Below are 18,085 nucleotides of genomic sequence, written 5' to 3'. Positions count from 1 at the left end.
TTTTATTTTTTACTTATTTATTTTATTTTACTATGTATGAGATCATTCATCAATATTACCTATTGCCCACAACTGTGTGGCAGATTGTAATATCTATCAACAAATAAATCTTTCAAAAAAAAAAGAAAAGATTTTAAACGTTCTACGCCACTGGTAGAAGAAAGCCCCGTCCTTAAGACGGTTTTAATCACTCTCTCCTTCATATTTTTTTTTCTTTGATCACTTAGAGTCCAATTTTTTAATCTACCCTGATTCCATCTTATGCATAATAAGAAAAACCGCCATTATAGGGATAAAAATAAAATAGGAACCTGCAGAGAATATTTTAAAAATACTCAAGGATCCTAAGTACAAACCTTAGTAGAGTATTTCACTATCTTTCAAATTAGTGGCTATAATTTTCCAGAAGATATATTTTCTGAGTTATTTAAAGAAATATTTTTTTATAAAACACTTATAAATCTCAGCCTTATTAATTTAAACTTTATAGACATTTTCGTTTTTAAAATACAGTGATTATTATGTCTGCGTGAGATATTAAAGACATTCCGTCCGGTTTTTATAATTGTTATAATATTGACTTCATGCCGAATCCTTGTTTATATCCATTTTCTTTTATTCCGTAGTGTTCTAGCAGCCTATCCCTCCTTTATTATTATATTCATATCTAAGAGAAATAATTAATTTAAAATTTATGTAATTTATTTTCAGATATGTTTACTGACACAATACGCGGAGTAAAATTATATTGTTCGTCAGATAATAGCTTGATTTTTTCTAGTTACTAGCAAAAGCTAGGAACTATAAAAGAAGTTGCCAATAATTATCAGACTGTTTTGTTAACTCTATAACTAGGAACGTTCATTTTGATCTGTCTTCCTTTTTTGTTATCCATCTATTTTCTTGTGTACTGGAACTGAAATGTCAATGATCGTTTGGTGCCATAGCAGTGTAAGGTTTAGGTACCCAGATTACTAAATGGAAGAGGAATGTTGAGGAGTAGATGTTCGCAAGAGCCAATGAGTTATAACCGTGAAGGTGTATACCTGGGCTCCCGAGGCTAGTTAGGCCAAGATTCATCATTCGGGTACAGTCCGGGACAAGAGAGGTCCTCTGCCCCACTCCCTTTCCCGAGCCTCCTTATGTTTTTTACACTCATTTCCTTTTAGTCATTCTTAATTTTCTCTTGTATTGCCATCACAAAAGAAAACTGGGCGATGGGGATAGTTTATTAAAAATAGTTTAAATAAACTTTAAATTATATTATATTCATAATTCTTATGTTTAATTATATATCGTGGAATCTTAATGGAAAATTCTGAAAGACAAACTTACTTTCGAATGTGTTATCTTAATTGTTTTTTTACCCTTTGTACAAACCTGATAACTTTTGTAATCTATCAAGAAAAGGAAAAAATTATATTAACAATTTTTGAAAGTATAACCATATTTTAAAGGTACTTGGACAGGTTCCCATGGAAACCAATTATTTTTTATAGAAGTATTCTTTTGGACCATTATTGAGGCGTATTCTAAGTAATTAAATTAATAACAAAGGTCTTAATTAGATCAATATTAGCAAAAACACGATTTTTGCTTTGGGCTTTGATCCCAAAGCTTGTGAGTGGGCACTACAAATATTTTATTATTTGTTATTTACTGATATAATGAACTAACTAATTCAAATAATAAACAATTGTATTATAATTTGCGTTATTGTTTTTTTTACTTTGGTGCTTTCAAAGAATATTATTTTTTTCTCATTATTGCTTTTCGGTAATTTAATTTTTTGAAAAATAAAAAGTATATATTTTAGCTTTATATCTATAATTATTGTGGTTATAATTACTTTTTATCCGCCTCACAATGTGGTTGTTGATCTAATTTTTATATTATTTTCTTTGTGGTAAATTGAAATGAGTGAAATAATTTGATAATTATTGAATAAAGTGAATGAATTGGTTAAATGAATTTAACTAGAAGTTGACAAAGCACTGATGAATACAGACCGACATTTTTTTTTCTATCCCAACCTATGCACACATTAATGATCATATATTTGGTTAATTAATTGTAATCAAGTGTGCCGTTTATGATAAGTAGTTCAATTGTCCTAATTAAATTTTGGTCATTATTAGTGAAATTTTATCTGTGTGTGTATATATATATATATTTTTTTTTTCCGCCCTTTTATTAATTATATTATTTCATACAAAACCATATGTATACATAATAAACATAAATGTCCTTTCTTTGCCTATGGACATTTTTTATTTATTTTTTTGTAGTTTAAATTTCAAACATTTAAGTAAAAATTACACGTTATACGAAGCATATTCGTTACTTCAAATATAAGGGATGGAATAAGTCATATCATTCAGATGTTTGAAAAAAATTAAAAATAATTGTATTAATAGCAAATTTTAACTGGGGGGGGGGGGGGAGAGAAGGCAGTGTATTGGTTATTTTTGTTGTCCGATTCTTCAATATTTATATTTATATTTTATATTTATAACATGTTTAAGAAAAGTGGGGCGAAACGAAGTTTAACATTAAATAGTTTTTTTTTTTACTATTTTGTACCTTTTTATTAATCATCACTATCTTCCTACAATCTACTTCATGCGGTCAACTATATTTTTCCAAAATTAATGTAAACTAGTTTAGATTATGGTATTGTTCATAAATATATTGAATTTTTGAGATATTTTAAATTTATTTATGTAAAAAAAATCAATCCTTTGATGTTGAAGTGGCATTAAAATCGTTGTCATATCTTTTACAACAACCGATTTCTTTAATTCTAAATACATTTTTTACTCTAGACGAAAATATCCGCCTCAAAATGTCCTTCGTCACTTTTGTCCCCACAGCATTTCTCCAATTATTTCCCAGTTTCATAAAAAAGTTTTATCTTGAAACTGCCACTTATTATCTCCTTGAATTATAATATTTCCTTTGTATGTTACTATCTCCCTCAGCTGGATAATTGATGATCTTATAACGGAGATAGAGGATTGATTTATTGTGACAGTTGAAGCATCTCTGCCAAAGGTCCGCATGGGAGAATCTACTAATAGGTCTCACTGTAGACATGCCAAAGTTGTTTAGCATTAAACAAATATTAGGTCTACTTCACTTCAAAGATGTTTGTGTGGATATATTTTTAAATTTTGGCTACTCCTAAAGGGAAAATGGACTCTTTGTCAAGAGTACATATCTTTTGATATTGGATGAAAATGAACTATATAAATTGAAGTTTTCACCTTCGTGCTGCCTACAGATCCTTTCTAATTAGGTGCTCAGTCATAAAACCTGATAATTACTAAATGAAAACTTTTATTAAAATTTTTATTATTTTCAAAGTTTTATTTTGAACCAGGAATCACCATAACTTAACATCTACATTATTTTCTTTTTCTTTTTTTTTTTTTTTTTGGTTCTTTCAACAATTTATGAAATCAGCCATAAAAAACCTGTGATGCCAAAATAATTCAGTTTTTGCAAACTGATCAACAAACAGTTTAAAACTATCCTGTTTTAAAATTCAATTCTAATTTGAAATTTCTCTCAGAAATGGTATCAGTTATAAGGATCCACTATTCCAAACCAAGAACTGACAGCTGTTTTTGTTTACAGTTTGGATTGGGCTTGTCTTAACACAATATCCAACCAAAATAGCTCAACTTCTTCCCGTGTATCACTTATATTCTCTTGTATCAGTTCCTAGTTCGGTATCGTAATGTTTCTAGTTAATCAGTACTTTCTTGGTTTGGAAAGACACTTTCAGAATTACCAGTATGTTTTTAAGTCTTATTTAACTGTAAAAAGAATACAATTAATTAATTTGGTATTCATTGATTCCATGCTGTCAACGAAATAATACATGGTTCACAGATTAAGATACATTGTCTGGCAAACATTCAAAAGTGTTCAATATACATGTTAAAATTACATAAAAACCTAAGGTTATATATATTACAATTTTTAATAGTAATAAATAATGGCTATATACATTGCCCACAATGATGTGGAGGTTTTGTAATGTAATGGGTGAAGGAATAGATGTTGTTTAAAGGAAATAATGGATGAGGATTGACGGCTGAATGGTGATAGGAAGAGAATTACAGGAGGTTGCAAGTATGACGGATTATTTGCTGAAGAACGTGATTCTATGGGAGGGAGGGCATATATAAGTTGATCGGTTGGGATCTGGTGTTAAATGAATGGATGGATAATCGTAGAGTGAGGGGATCAAAGATAGAGGTAGGTTTTTTTTTTTTTTAATTTTGAAGACTTGAAATAGAAAAACCCAAAGGAGGTGTTGCCTTCGGAAGGTTGGATAGAGCCTCTTCACTTCGACTCTTGACAACGAACTGTTGGTCAAAGAAATGTGGCCGGAAGTATTTATTTATTTCATTAAACTCGATTTCTGAGTTTACTTTTTTAATTATCGCTTATGCATATATATTATTACAGACAACAATGGTCGACAATTTCTAATTTTGTATGAGTAAGCACATGGCCCACCCGCCAACTTAGGGTAACAATTGTCAATTTGTATCTATAATCCAGGAGCCCAAGAGAAGAAAAAAAACTTTATAAGTTTATTGAATGATGACAATTTATGATTAAAGTTGATGACCCTGCCAACCATGGTAAGAGAGAATAAAAAATGGCCGCTGTTCTAGAAGTTACACAAAATTCATTTTTTTCTATTAAACGAAAAATTGTGCATGATTTTCTTTCAGAAAAGCTTCACTTTTTACTCATTGAAGTTTATTTTATTCGAGAAAGACCCAAAAATGTTCACTAATTTTTCATTGGAGTCTCAGTATTGTGAAGTTTTATGGTTAGTTTCCTGCCACTCTAAAAAAAATCATAGCACATTATATAAATGAGGAGGAGATGGTTGGAGGTACGGTTAGTGAAAAATACAAATAAGTAAAAACATATTTAATTAGTGCCAATGTTTCGGCCAGACTTTCAGGCCTTCATCATGGCGCCAGTGTGGGTCTCAAACACTTGTGCACCTTTTTCTTTTATAATATTCACTGCCAATTATTAACATTATTTAAAGTAAAGACAATTGTATAAAATATGAGGTCTTTACGTCCAATAGTTCTCGAAGTACAGGTTTGTTTTTAAAAAAGCAATATTTTTATTCAAGTAACAAAAACACAAACATCATGTTAACTTATGCTTAAATGAAAATAATCTTTATCAAATACAATATAGTACATTAAACCAACTTTAATTTAGGTGCTAACAGGCATATGTACGTTTAATACATCCTGAGATATTGTTTTGTCAACATTTTCCAAATTTATATTGGCTAATATTATGCTGCTTCTACTCTCGGTAGGAGTTGTAATTTCCATATTATTTGCCAAAATAAACTCACAAAATATTGATATTTCCCACGAAAAAAAATTTATCTTGGTAACTACTATACATAAAAAGCTCTTTTAGGGATGATTATTTTAGCAAATTTACTCTATTTCAAATGATACTCTATTAATTTTTTTCGTGTTGTAGTTATTTCTAAAGATATGGAGCTTCAAATGAAAAATTAACTGTATTTAATTTTGTTTTCAAACAGCCGTCGTTTATATTCCCATGTTGGCAGAGTCATCAATCTTTATATAGGTTTCATTAAATTAAGAAAAAAAATGGGTTGAAATGACTTCTTTCTCCCGGATTCTTGGACTATTTGGAACGTTCCGTGATCTAAGATGCTTCTACTACTTTATTGTACTGCTTAGGCGAGCAAAGTGGAGGAAGGAAAGAATCGCGTTGAAGACGAAAGGTGATTGTATAGGAGGTAAGTGGAATGGAGTTGAAGGAGAATTATTATAATCAGAAGGGAGCGCTAACAAGGCGGGTACAGTCCCAGCCAGCAGCTGGCTCACTCCGGCTATATTTCACGCTTCATTTTACCATTCAATGGTTCCCGCCGGTGTTTGCTTCGTGCTCTTTTGTTTCCTACTATCTCCTTTGTTAAGTCCGACCTTTGTGTTAAGTCTCTTAAGGATTTTATGCCGCTAGGTTTACTTCCTTGTGGAGAAAAGGCTTCGAATAGGATATTATTCAAGAATAAGATAGCAACTCTATTAGGTACCCTCGATCCAAATTACAAAGTATCGCAAAATGGTTTGTGTGTGAACAACTTAGCTCAAAAACGAAATGTACGAAACTTAAATTAGATATTTAAGGCGGGTATATGCTTAGGATGAGACAGCAACCTTTTCGATAAAATCGACCCATCATAAATGCCATTTTATATAATCGATTTTTCACCTTTTTTGGATTTCCTCGAAAGCGACTCTAACGGTTTTGATTAAACTTGGCAAGTCAATGAAAAATTAAATGTTAAACTGTTGTTTTCTTAGCTGGAACAACATTTATATTCGTTGTTCCCACCCCAAAGAACTCTTATTATACGAATTTTTATAGCAACAGGAAAACAAAAAAAAATTTTCCTTGATTTTTTTTTTTTTTTTCGGAAACTTTGTGGTCATTCACGTAACTCGGGGTTGTATATAGAGCGTTGTGTGATGCGCGCTCCGCACCATACTTTTTAATTGAGGAGGTCAAATCCTCCGCCATCTCTTTTCCAGATTTCAGAGTATAATATAATTTTGGAATAACAGATTTATAGAATAATCAATATAAGGCAAATGGCCTAATGTACATTAACATTAATTCATCAAACTTTCTACGCGTTATCTTCTTTTGATATGAAAGATATTTATTTCCTTCCTGTTTAGAAAATATTATACTCTTTTTCGGGAAACTATTTTACTCTTTTATCTAAAATAACAAGGGATGACCTTGTATTACCCTACTTTGCATCTGTCTGTTGTATCTTGAAATGATAAGTCAATATCTTAATATTATTAATCAGATGTTAGCTCTACATTTCTTTAATATCAACATTGTCCCCCCTCCCTTTCTACCAACTGAGAACACATGAGTGAGTAAAATGACTATTTAACATTTTGAAGAGCTAGGAATGTTTATTTAAAATATTTTAAGATGCTGCTAGATATTTACTCTACTAAGGCAAATTCTCGCATATACAACACACATTTGCCTGTGGATGGGTTATTTGGATCGGCTGGTGCAAGTTGACCTGAATTTGAACTGGTTGATCCGCTTAGTGTCGGGCTTAGAACAAGCGTTTGAACAAGCACTAATGATTCATCCGCACTTTTGTGCTTAGTATTTTTTAGAACTGCCATCTATTTATGCTCTGCGTGTTTTAATTAATTGAAAATTTATCCTAGCTTTCGGAATCAACAATTAACTGTAAGATTGATTGTATATTTTAAAATTCTATTAATTGGGTGTAAATGAATCCTTCAAAATATTTTTAATTAATTCTAGTTATTTATTAGTTAGCCTATTAATTAAATTAAGAAGTATCTGATAAAAATACTTTACCGGAAATTGAATTTATCGGTTATCTAGTAACATTTCTGATAACTTTTATCATCAACTACCTTTTCCGAAATTTACTTGTTTATTGTTAGTTTTAACTACATCTAGCAATAAATTTATGAGATGATTTTTGGATTGTATATATATACTAGTCTCTGGAATGGTAAGAAGCTTGTATATTCCGGGTCGGCATTAAAAAAATTAATTTTTGTTATAAGTTACTAAATAGAATGCCATAAAATAATATAGGATACCTCCATAAGATACCACATCCACTGGTCTTCACAGAACATGATAAAGCCCAGCCACATTTTGTGCTATATGCTCCGTTTCCCTTTTAGTTATGTTTTAATGATAATTTATAAAATTATTGTTGTAACTACCCCGCTTTCTCCCAAGACAACTTTAAAGGATCATTCAGGACTCGTCGCGAATACTACTAGTGAATACAGTATATTTGCAGGGTCTCACTTCTTTTCTAATCCTCACTTTATCGATGAGTGTTATCTATATATTTTTTGTTATTATATTTCGTTTGAAGTAAGGAAAAAATAAATTTAATCGGTTTATCACCAAACGCGGTATTTTCCACTATAGTATTTTAAATAAATTTAACTCGGAAGGAAAAGGCGCTTCACCTCCGAGGCCGATGGTACAAGCCGGCTATGCAAATAAGGCCGGTTCCCCTCCTAGCCTTGCATGGAAAATTTTGCTTCTTTTCTTTAGAGCTTTTGGATGCTAACCAGGCCGCTTCTGGAATTGAACCTCCACCTCGTTATCTCTTCTTTGCCCATTGTTTCCAAATCCAAACGCATTCATTAAACTTTTCGCAGAGCTATCCAGCATGGTTTATTTTTTCGTTTTCGAAATGAATGTCTTTAAGTGAAGTAATATAGTCCTGATTTGTGTTGATTTAATATTTAAAATTTAGTAATTTTACGATTGGTTCTTAGGAAGAATAAAGTTGTAGGTGTATTAGTCAAAATATTTTTTTCATATTAAGAGTAGACTAGTTTACTCCTGCGAGAACTCTCGCAGAACTCTTTTGGTAATAAGTAATTACGCTGCCCCTCTGGAAAATATCACTTCAGTTTTTCAGTTTAGGTATCCGTAAACTTACCCTGCGCTAAGACCTGTCAGATAAGTCGTAGACGAACGTATGTTTAGGACGGGTTACGAATTTTTGGTGGGAACCTCCGTTCCTGAATAATTTGAGACATGAAATACGAAATGTGTTGAGCTGTTCGCTAAAAAAAAAAGGTTACATATTCAGAAATAGACAGATTAAACGAATGTTTTAATATTTTGAGCTCGAATTGTTCTAAACATTCTTGGAATATCATTGTGTAATGAATTGGTTAAGTATTTTTTTCAAAACATTTTTATATTAGCACAGATGGACAGACCGAAAAAATGTGATACAATAATTTTCAGGGTCTTGCGCTCCACTTGTTTTCAAAGCATTTACACAATCCAGTTGAATAATTTGAGCCATCAAAAATAAAAATTGGTTGAACCGTCCGTAAGTATTCTCTGGCAACCATAGTCCTGCGAAAGCTAACCTTAGGTTTGACCCGCCCCTGAATCGTGCGCCATCTCAAAAACGGTTCATTTTTGGTCTTTAAAAAACATAGGGCTCAACTTACGTTCCGTGGGAACACAGTTTGGCATTAATGTCGAAATCTATGAAATCCAATTTGAACCGTCTCTATCTGCCGCCGACTTTCCTCTACTAAAGTTCTGAAACCTCTCACATTTTTTAATGAATGTTGTTTCCAGTAAGAATTTAAGACTATCTCCTCTTTATACTCCTTTTTAATTTTAATGAGTCTGAACAGTGTACCCCATTTTTTGCGAAAACAAAATCAAAATTAAAAAAAAAAAATTGAAATATATCCTAGGACATCCTGTTCATATCGTTTTCCACGTCGATTGATTAAACTGAGAGTTCTATGAAGTTGTGAGACAGATTAAAATATATATATATATTTATTTACACTCCTTGCTTTCTAGAATATATTACCGAGCATTTAACCAAAAAATGACAGTTCATAAGCACATTGAATACTTGTAAATTAACTTTTCAACTACTGTTTTGCAACTAATTAATAATTAGATGGTGATTTTATAACACTTAGATTATTACGTCGTCTTGTTTTTTTTTTTTCTATTCATATGAATATTAAATAGTTTTGTTTGAGATATAATTTTCATTATTCAACATAAATGAATCTTGGGTCAAAAGTTAATTCTATAATGAGCACACTATTTATTCTCCTCCCCCCTTTCGTCCCCGACTCCCCATGATTCCCATTGGAACCTATACCGCCTTATGAAGTAAGGCGTTTTTTTTTACTACTTTTTTGTTTTCCTTAGAACTAATTTTTTGACACATATAGCCTTTTCCATTTCCATGCCTCAATTATTGTAATTAAAATATTTCTGATGTACAAAAAAATAAATAAATAAATAAAACAAGGAATTAAATTTATTAAACAGGGAACAAACATTGAACATTATTGCCGCTAAGCACATTTTCGTGTTTTGAAGCCGCAGATTTTATTTTGACCTTTTTATTTTCTGTTGTCTCGCTTTTTGTAAAATTTTCTCTCTAGTTTCTTCCTGCTTCGGATCTTGCTCCATATTTGAGGTACCTAATATTGAAAGTATTGACATATCATCATTTGCTTGAGGTCGAAGAACCGTTATGTCGCTTGCCTAGAAAAGATAAAATAAAATAACGGAGGCAATCTTTTTCCACGATAATGCTGTTCCACAACTAACGATTTGGTGACTCCGCGAGTTGGGATACGAAATCATTCAAGACTGACACTATATGTCTGACCCCTCCCACCCTGACTTCCACTTTTTTAAGCACCATGGCAATATTGTGTCAGAAAAATTCTTGCAAAACAAGGATGATATCAAAAATGCTTTTAGGGAGTTATTTTTTCCTAAGATAATTTTTTTTTTCCCCTGCTGAGATAAATAGGCTTATATCACAAATGTATTATTTTTTCATCAATATAAGCATTCACATGATTGACATTTGGATGATTCTCCAACTGAAAAAAAAAATTACGAAGAAGTAATAAACTTAAAATAACTTAAATTGAATTGGTGAATGACACAAATCTTCCTTGTTTAATTGTAATAATTTAATTCATACAATCAACAACAACGTTTCGGGAATATCCCCCATCTTCAGGTTGCTATAAAACCAAATTCAATAAAACTTATGTGCTTACAACATTACTAATATATCATATATACATCTAAACTATTTACCTGATAAAAATATTTTATATATAACGTATAATTATCTCCTATTTTGTCATTATTGCTAATATTTAATAATATTATTGTCATTTAATGCATACAAAGCAATTTTACTATTAACAGTTTTAGGAGAATAATTACCTTCCTGAAGGTTATCTTTCATTATGATAACAACCATATAGACTATAGACACTTATCTCCTACCTGTATTAACACAAAGATGAACAATTAAACTAAAATTAACATTTTTTCAAAAACCATTCTTTCTCTTTATTATATAAAACTATTTTTTTTTATTTATAAACTATTTTTTTTATACAATAACAAATAAAAATGACTAAATTAATTCTAGGTTATATAAAACCACATAAAAACTAAAAAGTTAATTTATTTATAATATCCATATAATGTGTGCCTAAAGTTTTTGTATCTGTTTTATAATTGATTGCTTTGTCAATGTTTTTTGTAATATGTACTGATTCTATTATTTTTCTATTCCTACTATTCTTAACTATATCCAATATTTCTGGATTATTGAAATCAAATTGATTTAATATTATTAAATATTAGCAATAATGACAAAATAAGATATAATTATACGTTATATATAAACTATTTTTATCAGGTAAATAGTTTATAAATGGTTTTGATGTATATATGATATATTAGTAGTGTTGTAAGCACATGTTATAAGTTTTGTTGAATTTGGTTTTATAGCAACCTGAAGATGGGATATATTCCCGAAACGTTGTTGTTGATTATATGAATTAAATTAATACAATTAAACAAGGAAGATTTGTGTCATTCACCAAATTCAATTTAATTCCGGAAACTCTTCCAGTAAAAGATCATTAAGTTTAAAATAACTTTTATTTTCCCGCTTTCCAAGTTCTCGAGCAGTAAATATAACTAGAGAAGAAAAAACTTTAAAAATTCCAAAGTCTAATTTTATAATAGTGGAAGATTATATGATAATTATATTAGGTATATTGAGGTAAAAGTATTTTCTTTTATCTATTTTTAATTGAACATAAGTAAGGCAATGTTTCAATTCACCCATTGCGTCTGTTAGACCTGGAGCCCCCGAGATAAAAAACGCGACGTGACATACTGAGGTTTGGGCATATTTAAATACATAAATTTCCTTTATTTTGAGTGTTGGCAGACATATGTGCGTCTTATGGATCTAGAGATATCTTTTTTCAAAAATCCAACATTTTATACGAACAACTAGAAATCAAGATTTTGTGAGTTTATTTTGTCAAATATCATAAAAACTACTACTCCTACAAAGATAAACATGATTAACTATTTTGTAGTAAATTTAACTAGCTTTAATTTGAGCGATGGCAGACATCTGTACGTCCAATGGTTTCTGAAATAAAGTTTTTCATAAATCTAATTTATTGTCCGAACAACTATAAATCAATTTATTTCAGCAAATATCATGAAAACTACTATTCCTACGAAGGTGAAGGTCATAAACTTATTTATAGTCCATTAAACTAGCTTTAATTTGAGTGCTAATAGACAACTGTGCGTCAACATAGTTCCTGAGATATAGATTTCTTAAAATAAATTAACTAACTACTAATCTTTCAGTAGATTTTTACGAAATTTTGCTTTTTAAAAAGCTATATCTCGAGAACTATTGGACGTAAATAGCTCTTTTAGGGCTAATATTTCTGAAAATTTACGCCTCTTTAAATAATGTTATCTTAGATTTTCTAGTGTTGTTGGTAGTTTTTAAGATATAGAGCTCCGAATGAAAAATCAATGTTTTTTTAACGTTTTGAAACAGCCGCCATTTTTTAATCCCCCTACCCTATAGTTGGCAGACTCGTCAATTTTTACTAGTAATTATACCATAGTTGTCATTGAAGTAATTAAAAATCGGGGTGAGAAAACTGCCTTTTTTTCTTCCCGACTCTTGTACTATCTGGTGCGGTGCACCGCATCACACACACATCACTTACTTAACTATTTTCTTCCCCAAGTTTTGCGTAGATTAGTGGGCTCGTGTTGAAGTTATCATCATTTTGTGATTTTCGAAGGGGGAAAACCTGAAGACCAGGAAAGGTAAAAATTATGATGAAGATATTTTTATTTTTCTGTTGCAATTAAAATTTTTTTTTTAGATTTTCTTGAGGTGGGAATAACAGATATAAATTTTGTTCCTGCCAAGAATACAACGCTGTAACTAAAAGTAACGCGAAGACGTCATGCAACCGGGAAAGATCATTCGGTCTCAGCCGTTCGAATCTTTATAATATTTTGTATGTATACATTTTTGAAGTAACACTTCTTTATCTCGTCTTTCTACAACTAAAGTAAACAAAAAAAAACATGCGGGAGTAAATTGATTTCGTGTCGCGAGATGAAATGAAACGGAAGTCGCGGGACGTAGGGGGGAGGGGTCAACAACGGGCTATTTTAACCAGGAAACTAATGAGAAAGTTGAGTAGGAGTTACAGTAGTTAGACAATTCCGGTAGTGCGTGATGAGTGAGCTCCTATTAAATCGTTCTGCCCTGTTACTACTATTTTTAAAAAAATTCCTGATGGAATCAACCAGAAAATGGCTGTTCAAATCTAATTTTTATTATTGTTGTGGAACATAATATTTTCTACCTTAGGCTATAAGAGGGAAAGCATGATCATTATTAGTACATTTTAATTCATTATTTCATTTCCAAAAGTTTCACTTCTGCCTTTCAGTTCCAAGGCTGCCACAATCTATTTACTAATTCTAACAATGGAACTGGTTATAGTTTTCTAATAAACAAAATTAAAGATACTTAAGAAGAAAGTTTTTCAAAATCCGTCATTTAAACTCTATTAAATTGTTTCAATAAGGAATCCTATATTAGACTATATCGTATTCACCCCGTCGTCATTTTTTATTCCAGCAGCATTAAGATGGTAGATGAGCATTTTTTTTTTCAGGTCAGTGAGCTTTGTCATTTCATAGTTCAAAATCATAGTATGAAATATGTCACCTTTTTGTCACGGGCTCCTGCACTATGTTACCTGATTAAAATCCAAGTTGTTCTATTATCTTCAACTTTAATACAAAATATTCATTAAAGTCAAGTAAAGCGACCTTTATGTGTAGTAATTTTATGTTTTAATGAAAAATGGCGATCGTTTTAATGGCCCCATTTCATTAAAAATCACTTTTGTAGTCACGACCAAATTGGTTGTTCTATACTCATTTTCACGAAAATATTCCTTGATGGCATTTAAAACGTGTTAAGTATATTTATTTCCCGAGTCCTTTTTTGTAATGCTGGCGCACAGAGGTTCAATAGAAAAAAAATTAGATTATAGTTTGTTTTTCTCGGTAGATCTACCGTCCATATAACTTCTAATTCTGTACTGATAATTATAAAGGATTTAATTCCAAAAAATGTCGAAGTTGAGTTAAGTCACAGACAGGCTCAGAAAAGAATTCTCTATCGTTTGGTTCTAAGCATTTACGTTGTATATTTGATAATATCCTAGTTAAGTTTTTAGGTATAATGTTTGGAACTTTATTTTTCGTCTCCTGAAAAATCAAGAATATGGACTTAAATCCTTTATACTTACCAGTACAGAATTGATTCCTTTAATCAACATACATCGTATTTTGTCAGTTATTGAAAATTAAAGTAACGAGAAGTGATGTAACTACTAAATATCTTCATTGCCGCTTAATCGCATACGGTCTATTGAAACAAAGAGCATCTTTATAAAGAAAGAGACTTCATTCGGAATATAGCTAATAATAAAAATGTTAATAATAAATAAATCTTTACTTACTCCTTTTGAAGCTCTTTCCTTGGCCTTCTTTATTAGGATCGTTTTCTCAGAATCTCCAGAAAGGGATCTACTAGTAGGTTTTTTTTTGTCTTCTTGTCTATATCTGTCTCGTAAATACAAATTAGTTATTTTCTAATATTTTAGTATGCACTTTAACTTCAAGTAAAAAATAAGAATTGAGCAGTATTCGAATAAAAAATATTCAATATTGATAAATTTTAATTGTATTAATGAATACTTGATAACATATTTTTTTCGTATTGTTCTAGAAAATAATAAACTGAGATAATTTTAAAATATGAAAATGAGAACGATTTAAATTCTAGAAAATAATAAACTGTTACATTATATCTTATATAAATTAGTTATATTTACAGAGTGTGTAATATAAATCTTAATACCTAACTCCCTCCGTCAACATCATGAGATGTATAAATATAGGATTACATCAAGAATAAAGATACAACCGTGAGAGTGTTTTCTTGTCTCTAATTTCCTTCTTTTTTTATTATTATTTTAACCCACTAACTCGTAAATTGTGCCGAAACCCGGGACCGACGAATTACCGAACCAGTTCTACTTCGGGAGGACCGAATGCAATTTTTATCAGGCATACTGAAGATTCAGCTACCGAAAGAAATGGGAAAAAGGGAGGGCCTGCCGAAGGAGCACTCCTTTGTAGAGCGCGCTCAGGAATAAACGGAATCAAGTGCCCGTGAAGAGGAACCCCGAATGGAAATGGAAGAGTTGGAGTGGACGCGATTTGAGTACAGTCGGCCGAGGATCACTCACAATCCTTGGAGAAGCGTGAAAATCGAGATAGCGGAAGGGATAGGATAAGGAACCAGGAGAACAAGTCGAACCAGGCGAAACACAGGGGCAACGGGCGAAGAGAGGACCGAAAATGACATGGTTGCGGCGGGTCACTGGTGGCGCAGCGCCCGCGCACCAGGTGCTTTGAATGCGGTAATGAGGGGCATATCGCGAAACAATGCCCCTATATATACAAGAGAAGAGAAGCGAACCTATGGAAGTGAATGACTAAAGAGTTAGAAGTAGGGTTCTGAGATCGGGAGGATCGACTACGGAGTCGCCAGGAACTTCTGAGACGTCCCAGACGGAGGCAGAAGAAATGCTCTCTGCATTTTCCATACGGGAAGACGAACGAAAAAATCCCAGAAGCTTCCCCATCAGAGGGAAGCAAGGCGGTCTAACTTTATTAGCGTGGGTGGAGTGAGATGTCTTATTGACACCTGTGTTCGAACGCCATCCTGTGTCAGGAAGCGCTGAGAAGATTGAGTGGTGGAGAGGAGACACCCTAGGTGCAGATATGTGGTTGTAAATTAATCACCTTGGGTGGGCTCTGTAGCGTTATGGGAGAGACAAGGATGGATTGAGTCAATAGGGGGTTGTGGGAGATAAACTCGCGGTTTATATAGTGGGGAAAATGCCGCGAGATTACAAAGTGATTGTAGGGTGCGATCACGCTCAAAATGAAGCCCATTTGAGAAACATATTTCAAAGGATTGGGTAATTTAGCCTCAAGTTGAAAGTCGGTGTTAGGGCAAGAATTAGCTTTCTGGGACACACGATTTCAAGTATGGGAGTCCAACCAGTCGAGCGTAAGATAGAGGCGCTCCAAAACACATCGGTACTTAGGAACGTGAAAGGAATTAGGCGGTTACTAGGGGCTCTCAATAATTACAGACAATTTGTACCAGAAATGGCAGAACACTTGGTCCCCCTCAATATTTTTTTAAAGAAGGGCGCTAGAGTAGTGGTGAAACCTGCTTTGGAAAGCAATATTAGGAAGTGCATCATGAAGATACAACAGGAACCGGTACTCGCGTTCCCGGACTTTAGCAAGGCGGTCACAATAACAACTGACGCTTGTGAATATGGTTTGGGGGCGATGTTGTCACAAGAGAGCGAGGTAGGAGAGCGCTCGGTGGCGTACGACAACAGGAGATTAACGGACGCAGAATCGCGGTACAGTGCTCTCAAACGGGAACTATTAGCAATCGTTTAGGAGGTGGAGCACTTCATACCCTATGTGTTTCAGAGGTGATTCTAAGTCCACACAAATCACCGGCCTCTCCAGTGGGTAGGAAAACTGAAATAATCTTTGGCGCGCGTTACCCGTTGGAAAAAACTCCTCTGTCAATTCAGTATGGACATCATTTATAAACCAGGTAAGGAAAAATTAGTGGCGGACTGGCTCTCGTGCAATTATCATAAAAGGAGGAACAAGGCGAAATGGCAGGGGACGGCAATTCCTTCGGGTATAGACACCAGGAGAGGAAGAGCCTTCCAAGATGCAGGCAAACTAAGAGGAAAATCCGACATCAGAAGATGAAAGCTCTACCGGGGGCAGTCCACCCGAAATGGAGGAAATCATTAACGATAAGAAATACCAAATTGTGTGGAAAACGAGGACCTCAAGCCTGATGAAAGTTGAGTACTCAAAATACGGACAGAGCTCCATTAACACCATATGTCGGAACCAGAGGTACGAAGCCTGGGAAAACTTTTTATCTATTTGTGGGTAATGCCGTCATTTGGAACAAAATTAAGAGACTATGGAGACAAGAACTGATAGGGGCCGATAGAACTTTCATTAAATGTACAATGATGGTGGAAACCCGACGAGCCGAAGAGAGACAAAAAAGAGCTCACCCTCGCTTATCACCAGGGGAAAACCAACCCCCGCGTTTTGAGCGAAACAGTTCAGGCCCTAAAACGACGCTACTTCTGGTGGGGAATGAAGAAGACGATGCAACAGGTCATAGGTGGATGCAACATTATGCCTTAGTACGAAATATGACCCCCAGCTCCCTAAAGCAGTGCAAGAGGGGAATTCGGGAATTCTACAATGGTGTGATACGGGATGAAATGAGGACCCTAGGAGTAGAATGGCACATTAACACTCACGGTCATCTTAAGAGTAGAGGGGGTGGAGAAAGATTACATAATAAGTGAACACTTGAGGGTCTATCATGCGGATAAGAGGCTAGAACCGGACGAGGCGACGGCCCGAGCGGTGGCCGCGTGTAACCACTCTATTCACTCCACAACAGGGTTTTCACCGTTCGAAGTTCTCTTTGGTCTCCAAGGGCGATGCAAGAATTTCATGGACACGGATGTAGGGAAAACAATTATTAGCCATGGGATGATCATGTGCAAGTTATGGGATAAGCATCGAGTGAGAGAAAGTTCGACGGGTCGCGCGGGAGGGTTTGAATCTCCGTGATGTGATGAGGAAGGTCAAAATCGGTAGCAGCGTGCATACCAATCCACAGGTTGTCGGATCGAATCCCGGTCCCACCCGGGCTTTTTTAAAGCACAAAATTATGCAAAACTCGCTGACTACTCGACTTCCAATGCCTGTGTCTTATTTCAGACATGTGCACAATAACCGAAAAGTGTTTTTATGCCAATTGACATGCCAATATGATACTGATGCGGCTTTTCTAAAGTATTCTCATATATACAATAAATTCACTTCAACTCTTCATAATATTGAGAAATTGAGGCGTTCCCGGGGATCCTAAAGGTGAGTGAAT

The 18,085-nt window shown here is 33.4% G+C and overlaps 2 protein-coding genes across 8 annotated transcripts in view; one reads left to right on the top strand and one right to left on the bottom strand.

Annotated features, from left to right (window-relative positions):
• Window positions 1–18,085, top strand: part of arr (low-density lipoprotein receptor-related protein 6) — a 65,067-nt gene that overhangs the window by 13,064 nt on the left and 33,918 nt on the right. The window lies entirely within an intron of this gene.
• The window catches only part of LOC106682137 (testis-specific serine/threonine-protein kinase 6), a 35,574-nt gene that overhangs the window by 6,823 nt on the left and 10,666 nt on the right, over window positions 1–18,085 (bottom strand). For 2 of the 7 annotated variants that reach the window (XM_014422834.3, XM_014422836.3), the window contains exons 7-8: window positions 14,523–14,625; window positions 9,950–10,161 (exon numbers count right to left, since the gene is read on the bottom strand). In XM_014422834.3, coding sequence (XP_014278320.1) covers window positions 10,003–10,161; window positions 14,523–14,625 — 262 coding nt within the window. In that variant the 3' untranslated portion in view covers window positions 9,950–10,002. Of the gene's footprint in view, window positions 1–9,924; window positions 10,162–14,522; window positions 14,626–18,085 lie in introns of those variants that run through there. The other 5 variants (XM_067049957.1, XM_067049956.1, XM_014422837.2 and 2 more) reach the window with 4 other exon arrangements.

The sequence above is a fragment of the Halyomorpha halys genome, unplaced genomic scaffold (assembly GCF_000696795.3).
Source record: "Halyomorpha halys isolate HHAL.00 unplaced genomic scaffold, Hhal_1.1 Scaffold390.1, whole genome shotgun sequence".
NCBI classification, from domain to species: Eukaryota; Metazoa; Arthropoda; class Insecta; order Hemiptera; family Pentatomidae; genus Halyomorpha; species Halyomorpha halys.
Note: the sequence above shows the minus strand (reverse complement) of the source record. Positions and strands in the feature narration are given on the sequence as shown.